At 39.3% G+C, this 8,604-nt stretch overlaps 2 protein-coding genes across 3 annotated transcripts in view; both read left to right on the forward strand.

The window, feature by feature from the left end:
- The window catches only part of LOC124002919 (kazrin-like), a 295,116-nt gene extending 292,353 nt beyond the window's left edge, over window positions 1–2,763 (forward strand). The window contains exon 11 of the transcript XR_006833162.1: window positions 2,625–2,763. The gene's annotated coding sequence lies outside the window, so the exon portion shown is untranslated. The remainder of the gene's footprint in view (window positions 1–2,624) is intronic.
- Window positions 2,764–2,821: 58 nt separating this feature from the next.
- Window positions 2,822–7,559, forward strand: LOC124002920 (kazrin-A-like). Of its 2 annotated transcripts, XM_046310758.1 has the most exons (7): window positions 2,822–2,860; window positions 3,099–3,217; window positions 3,285–3,516; window positions 6,345–6,446; window positions 6,669–6,835; window positions 6,965–7,076; window positions 7,252–7,559. In XM_046310758.1, exons 2-7 carry the CDS (start codon window positions 3,111–3,113, stop codon window positions 7,408–7,410), a joined length of 879 nt encoding a protein of 292 aa, XP_046166714.1. In that variant the 5' UTR covers window positions 2,822–2,860; window positions 3,099–3,110; the 3' UTR covers window positions 7,411–7,559. The 2 variants fall into 2 exon arrangements, with proteins under 2 accessions (XP_046166714.1, XP_046166715.1); XM_046310759.1 differs by lacking the exon at window positions 2,822–2,860 and having other exon boundaries at window positions 3,115–3,217; window positions 3,295–3,516.
- Window positions 7,560–8,604: the final 1,045 nt, after the last annotated feature.

An 8,604-nucleotide genomic window follows, 5' to 3' on the forward strand; every position in this document is an offset into this window, starting at 1 on the left:
TTATTGCTTGTTCTGTCATAATGAATAAAAGGGGATGAATCACACATTTAAATAGCTCATTGGGCAGCATCGACAAAAAGGATAGCCTTATAGAGGATGATGCTGGGAGTACCAGAGTGTCTGATGTGAATAGTGTGCTTTGTATAGATACATGTTTAGGAGTATAGGAATGTTAGATGGGTAGAGGATTGATATGTGCTTGTTTGTGTAGGCCTCCTGCTCTGTTCTAACCATGCTGAATGTTTCTGATAGACACTGACCGTTACAATCGGATCAATTGTTAAAGAATTATGGTACCCTGCCAGGCTTGTAGATGTGTTAAATCGATCCATATGCATTTCTCAGACTGAAAGCTGAAAACCAAAATAAGGTTCCAAAAACAATAGTAGTAAAAAAGTAGAAAACACACAAATGTATCAATGCATCTGATACACACACGGTTTGAAAGCATTTTAAAGTGCCAAAGGTTCAAGTTGAATCTTTAACAAAACAGAGTAGAGTAGTCAGAGTAGATGTGTGTCACTGCCTTGTAAGATCGCTTTTGTCCTTATTGAGTTTAAAATGGACAACTATAACGTGCCAGCGGTAAGCATAGGACTGTGCAGTAAAACCCCTGAATGATTACCTCTGCTGCTTCGGTTAGGAATCCATTAGTTAGCAGTAAAATGAACAACCTCAAGCATCCTCATATCATAACCTCCCAAAACATAACCTGTTCCCATTTTCATTCTCTTGCTCTTTACCATACAACCCTCCTAATTTCTTACATTTGTGATTATGATGATAATTTGTTTCATGTTTTGTAATTTAGGAGATGTTGCATAAAAGAGAAAATCTTTCAAAGTATTTTATTTAAAGAACAAGAAGTAACTTCAAGGGTAAGATAATCTGACCTGTCTTCAACTGTTGGCAGAGGATGAGGAGCTTTAACATCTTAAAAAATGAATATGATAAATGATTAAAATAAAATAATATTTTAAAATGAAACCAGCAACTAAATAACCATGTGGTGTTATTCTGTTCCATGTGTAATCTGTTCTTGTGTCTTGGTGTCTCTTTCACTCTCAGGGGGCATGAATCCCTCCCTCCCCCAAAAGATAACTCCTCATCTGTGAATTACCAAGTGTCTGTTTCTACACTGTGGAGATCATTCATATAACGATACTCCTGAAGGAAAAGGACCTCCTGCGCTTTGAAAACCTACTGAAAAAATCCTAGATTGTATTAATGTAGGCCTCCCTGTCAGCATATGAACAAGGCAGAAGACACACTTGCTAATCCTCCTGGATTTTGCAGCTTACTTATTTGTTTAAGACTTGGATAAACAGGGTGGTAAATTCACAGCAGCAGTTAGTTGTATCAATAATGTCACCCATGTATTTCTAATGTGTCTCAATCTCTAATATTTGCCTATAGTGACAAAAGAAAATCATTCCATCCCCACAAGATCATTCAAACTCAACTATTTAAATGCAAACCTTAACCCTACTCACACAGTATTCACTAACACTAGAACTAAAGAAAGGTCTCTGTCTTTATGAAATGCGTACTAATAGTTTTCATTGTACAATTTTAAAAGGATTTCCTGGATTTGTCAGTGCTTGAGTCACCTGCCCAGATGTGGCACCTGTCCTCAGTCTGTAATATCCCATTTGTAGTGTGATGAGTTATTCTGTAATGTCATCATATTAAGGCATCTAATAAGTCATCTGTCAGATAATAGAGACCTTAATTAATACTCTGCTGTGGTGAATTACTCTGGCACCATCTACTGGCTGTATAGAGCAGTGACTGACTGTTCATACTAGTCCCAGAGCTGTTTCATGCTTTCTTGGTCCTGTCTCATGTGTGAGACCCTCTGCCATTCAATGGATAATACTGCTGTCATGAAATGACATTTGATGTTAGCTGCGGGGGACATAATTCCAGGTTCACGAGTTGCCAAACAATCCAATAGGTTTCAGTAGACTGTAAATATTGTAGCAATGTCAATGTTTCAGAGGAATGTTAGTAATATCCTAGGTATACAGTGATATACAGTATATATCCTCCTCCATTTTCTACGGTTAAAGGCCCAATGCAGCCGTTTTTGTGCCAATATCAAATTATTTCTGGGTAACAATTAAGTACCTTTAACACATTTCCATTAAAATGGGCAAAAGTATCTTTTTAGCAAGAAACTATTTTTAAAAGCAATACTTTTGCTGGGACTGCCTGGGAGTGGTCTGTGTGGGGAGGGGAAAACGGAAAACTAGCTGTTATTGGCAGGGAACTTTGGAACTCTTTGTTATTTGTTTACTAACCAATTTAGCATATGGTGTTGACACCATGGAAAGCCGAAACTCTCGCCCATGCAAACCTGCTGATAAGAAGGTCCTGTGAATATTGTATTTTCAACTAGCAACCATCAGAAACTAACACTGATCAAAAGTGTTTACACTTTTAAAGTGTTAGTTTCATCACCTGTTGTACAGAAGATATGATATAAAACACAGAAAAAAAGGATTTTGACTGCACTGGGCCTTTAAATTTGAGTTGGATTAGTCATTTTTGCCTCTCAATTCCTTTGACCCCAAACCCCTCCCCTGTCCTGTACTCCTACTTCCCCTGACCAATCCTGACAGACACTGACAGCCTCTCCAGCCTATCAACACAACAGCACAGCCTATCAGATGGAGAGGAGCAGCTGGACCGCCTCCAGCAGGCAGAGCTCACTCGGAACATGCCCATGTCACTGTGGAAGGCAGGGCCAGTACAAGCCTGGCTGGAGGTTGTCATGGCAATGCCCATGTATATCCGTGCTTGCATGGAAAACGTCAAAAGTGGCAAGGTACGGCCTCAACGCTTCAACATATAACAAGTACACATCCACTTTAAGCTTGTTTTTATACAGCCTGTAACGATGATAACATTATTTCTAAGAATCCCTCAACCTCCCAGTAAAACAGTAATTTCAGCATGCTTTCCTTCCTCATAGCATCTGCATTAGTATTCCCTCGTCCATGCTTGCATGTGTGTGTGTGCCTTAGTGTAAGATTGATTTTCAGTGCAGGTGTATATTGATAAGAGTGCTCTGGATGGGTGTCCCCTGGTTGCAGGTGCTGCTGGGGATGACAGACGAGGACCTGGAGCTGGGACTGGGCATCAGTAAGCCCATGCACCGCAGGAAGCTTCGCCTCGCCATAGAGGACTACAGGGAGGCAGAGGCTGGCCAGGGGTAAGCTGCAACACACACACACACAACACACACACACATTACTAAGTGTACCTGCCTAAACCTTTAGGCTATCAAAGGCTGCAGAAATGGATCATCACTGGGTTTCCAAATCTTGGTTGAGTGACGTCGGGTTGCCACAGTATTCCCAAGCCTTCCAAAATCAACTGGTGGATGGTCGGGTGCTCAACTCCCTCAGCCGACGAGACCTAGAGAGACTCCTGAACGTCACCACAGAGTCCCACCAAAACAGCCTGCTCCTGGCTATACAGCTCCTGCAACTGATCAACTTCAACAAAGAGGTCAGAACTGTAGTCATATTACCAATACTGTGACATTAGAGTGACCACTCAGCCTCTCCTCACTGTGTACTTGTGTTGCTGTGGTTAGAATTGTAACCGTACAACAGTACAGTACTGTAACCGTATAATAACAACAATGTATTGTAACCGTATAGTAACAACAGCGTAGTGTAACCGTATAATAACAACAGCGTAGTGTAACCGTATAATAACAACAATGTATTGTAACCGTATAATAACAACAATGTATTGTAACCGTATAATAACAACAATGTATTGTAACCGTATAATAACAACAATGTATTGTAACCGTATAATAACAACAATGTATTGTAACCATATAATAACAACAACATAGTGTAACCGTATAGTAACAACAACGTAGTGTAACTGTATAGTAACAACAACGTAGTGTAACCGTATAATAACAACAACGTAGTGTAACCGTATAATAACAACAATGTATTGTAACCATATAGTAACAACAACGTAGTGTAACCGTATAGTAACAACAACGTAGTGTAACCGTATAATAACAACAATGTATTGTAACCGTATAGTAACAACAACGTAGTGTAACCGTATAGTAACAACAATGTATTGTAACCGTATAATAACAACAATGTAGTGTAACCGGATAGTAACAACAACATAGTGTAACCGTATAGTAACAACAATGTATTGTAACCGTATAGTAACAACAACGTAGTGTAACCGTATAATAACAACAATGTATTGTAACCGTATAGTAACAACAACGTAGTGTAACCGTATAATAACAACAATGTATTGTAACCGTATAGTAACAACAACGTAGTGTAACCGTATAGTAACAACAACATAGTGTAACCGTATAATAACAACAATGTATTGGAACCGTATAATAACAACAATGTATTGGAACCGTATAATAACAACAACGTAGTGTAACCGTATAATAACAACAACGTAGTGTAACCGTATAGTAACAACAACGTAGTGTAACCGTATAATAACAACAACGTAGTGTAACCGTATAATAACAACAATGTATTGTAACCGTATAGTTTCAGTACTGTATTGTAACCGTATAGTTTCAGTACTGTATTGTAACCGTATAGTAACAGTAGCATACTGTAACCGTATAGTAACAGTAGCATACTGTAACCGTATAGTAACAGTACAGTACAGTAACCATATAGTAACAGCACAGTATTGTAACCATATAGTAACAGCACAGTAACCGTATAGTAACAGTACGGTACAGTAACCGTGAAGTAACAGTACAGTACAGTAACCGTGAAGTAACAGTACAGTATTGTAACCATATAGTAACATTAGCATACTGTAAGCGTATAGTAACAGTATGGTACAGTAACCGTGAAGTAGCAGTACAGTATTGTAACCGTATAGTAACAGTAGCATACTGTAAGCGTATAGTTACAGTACAGTAACCGTGAAGTAACAGTACAGTATTCTAACCATATAGTAACAGCACAGTAACCGTATAGTAACAGCACCGTATTGTCACCGTGAAGTAACAGTACAGTATTCTAATCATATAGTAACAGCACAGTAACCGTATAGTAACAGTACAGTACAGTAACCGTATAGTAACAGTACAGTATTCTAATCATATAGTAACAGCACAGTAACCGTATAGTAACAGTACAGTACAGTAACCGTGAAGTAACAGTACAGTATTCCAATCATATAGTAACAGCACAGTAACCGTATAGTAACAGTATCGTATTGTAACCGCATAGTAACAGTACTGTATTGTAACAATACCATACTGTAACCACATCGTAACAATAGCGTATCGTAACCATATAGTAACAGTAACATTTTGTAACCGTATAGTAACAGTACTGTATTGTAACCGTATAGTAACAGTACTGTATTGTAACCGTATAGTAACAATAGCGTATTGTAACCATATAGTAACAATACCATATAGTAACAATACAGTATTGCAACCGTATAGTAACAATACAGTATTGTAACTGTATTGTAACAGTATTGTAACCGTACAGTAACAATACAGTATTGTAACAGTATTGTAACAGTATTGTAACCGTACAGTAACAATACAGTATTGTAACAGTATTGTAACAGTATTTTAACCGTACAGTAACAATACAGCATTGTAACCTTATAGTAACAACACATCATTGTAACCGTACAGTAACAATACAGTTTGTAACCGTACAGTAACAATACAGTATGGTAACCGTACAGTAACAATATTTTTGTAACTGTACAGTAACAATACAGTATGTAACTGCACAGTAACAATACAGTATGGTAACCGTACAGTAACAATACAGGTTTGTAACCGTACAGTAACAATACAGTATTGTAACTTTATAGTAACAGTACCGTATTGTAACCATATAGTTTCAGTAGAGTATTGTAACCGTATAGTAACAATAGTGTATTGTGACAATAATGTATTGTAACCGTATAATAACAATAGCGTATTGTAACCATAGAGTAACAGTAGCGAATTGTAACTGTATAGTAACAGTACTGTATTGTAACTGTATAGTAACAGTACTGTAATGTAACCGTATGGTAACAATACAGTATTGTAACTGCATAGTAACAGTAGCGTATTGTAACTTTATAATAACAGTACTGTAATGTAACTGTATAGTAACAGTACTGTATTGTAACTGTATAGTAACAGTACTGTATTATAACTGTATAGTAACAGTAGCGTATTGTAACCGTATAGTAACAGTACCGTATATTAACCGTATAGTAAGAGTACCGTATTGTAATCTTATAGTAACAGTACTGTAACTGTACAGTAACAGTACTGTATGTGTGTTGTTGGTGTGCAGGTGCTGCAGGCTCGCCGGGCCCAGTGTGAGCAACAGCACCAGGACCCTGTAGTTTGGACCTGCCACAGAGTCATGAAGTGGATCAGAGACATAGACCTAAAAGTGTGTCTTTCTCCTACAACAGAAACATCAGAATAGACCTGGATTCCGTTTTAACTGTCTCCATTTTGGGGCCAATAGACTGGTGTATACTCTGTTTACATCCTGATAGGGGAGGATGAGTAAAATTGAGACAAGTTGCTTGTTTGCCATTGTTGTTCTTGAATAAATCGGAAAACCTCCTCTGTCTCGCTAAACATTCTGTTTCTATGTCCCACTGTCCAGGAGTATGCTGACAGTCTCCATGGCAGGGGAGTCCATGGTGCTATGCTGGCTCTGGACCCCTCCTTTGATGCAGATGCCATGGGCAGGGCACTGGGAATCCCCAGCCACAAACACATGCTCTATCGGCACCTATATGAGGAGATGAAGGCTCTCGCCATCCCTGCCAGGTGATTAGTCTTGCTCTATCATTTATGGTTTTAAGCTCCTTAGCAATAGTAATAAGTGGAATGTTTTGTTGAGGAAATGTTCACAGCAGTGAGCTCAATTAAATCTCCCCTCCTTCCTACTACTTGCAGGCATAGTCGTGTTGAGCAGGATTGTGATACATCGGGAACCCCACCACAATCACCTTCTGTTGTTAGCCGCTATAATGACGAGAGTGTCTCCATGAGACGAAGACCAGGCAAGGTAGCAAGAAACTACTTTAATAACAATTTCATTCAAGAAGACTCAAAATAATACATGTTATAAAAATGATAGTTATTCAAACTTGTACTGCGGATATTCAAACTGAGGCTGTATTTTTCCACTGGGTAAAAGCTCTGTTTTGCTTTGTGACTCATTCTTCCTTTCATTTTCCCAGAGTCCTCTAAGGTTCAGCCCAAAGACAGCCATTGGACAGGGCCTTGGTTACCATGGCAGCTGTGGATCTCTGCCCAGAGAGGCGCGGGTGCAGGCTGTGCCCAGGACGAAGGGCAGTCCCATGCACACCTACAACAGTGTTGAGATCACCAATGTCTAAACTATGCAGCGACACCAAGGATTTCAATGCAGTTCCCATTTAGCCTGAGGTGGATACTGGTGGTTGGACTCAGAGTCAACATAATACCTGCTTGTTGACAGTCTAAGTTTTCATCTTATTTTTGGGAATTAAAATCTTTTTCAACTTTTGAGACATTTTCTTTCTTTTGTTGTACAGTAAATGTCAATAGATCAGTGAACATAATGCCTTATGTTTGAATTGGGAAGACTATGAAAATGTGGTAACATTCAAAATTCCACATTGCAACACTGGTGCCAAGTTTCCTTTCTAAGAATGAACATCACAACATTTCTTTATCAAGGCATTTGTTGTAACATCTATCAAGGAACATTATGCTAATAATGTGTTTCCGCATATCAAACAAAAGAATGTTGACGTCTAAATGAAAAAGTCACTTCTTGGCAATAAAACAAACCATCCCAAGTCCATGAAGGCTGAAAGTGGTCTGTTCCTGATGTTGATGAAAATGTAGCCATGCGAGGAGGACACATGGAAGGAAGACGCCTGATGTCCTGGTTCTTTGATGTCTATGCCCTGTTTCCTGTATCTCACTGTCTGGCCTGCCTCCCCCTGCAGGGGTCTGATGTTGGCATGTATAGGTTTCCTGTATCTCACTGTCTGGCCTGCCTCCCCCTGCAGGGGTCTGATGTTGGCATGCCTGGGTTTCCTGTATCTCACTGTCTGGCCTGCCTCCCCCTGCAGGGGTCTGATGTTGGCATGCCTGGGTTTCCTATATCTCACTGTCTGGCCTGCCTCCCACTGCAGGGGTCTGATGTTGGCATGCCTGGGTTTCCTGTATCTCACTGTCTGGCCTGCCTCCCCCTGCAGGGGTCTGATGTTGGCATGCCTGGGTTTCCTGGCTCAAAAGTTGCAGATGACTACTACTTGGAACTTGGAACCTATTCTTTGGAACCCGCCATTCACTGGGTTCTGTGTAAGGTTATCATTACATTCTATATTGTGAGAGACAACAGCCGTGAAGAGAATTAGGTGTGCTAAGAGGTACAGATAAAAACCTAATCAAATGTTATTTGTCACATGTTTGGTAAACAACAGGTGTAGAAATACTGACTTACAGGTCAGTTTCCAACAATACAGAGTTAAAGATAAAACATGTAATAAAAATACAGACTACAGTTTGATATGTTTGATATGTTTGTCATAAATATTCTT

Source organism: Oncorhynchus gorbuscha, linkage group LG18 (assembly GCF_021184085.1).
Source record: "Oncorhynchus gorbuscha isolate QuinsamMale2020 ecotype Even-year linkage group LG18, OgorEven_v1.0, whole genome shotgun sequence".
Lineage (NCBI taxonomy): Eukaryota > Metazoa > Chordata > Actinopteri > Salmoniformes > Salmonidae > Oncorhynchus > Oncorhynchus gorbuscha.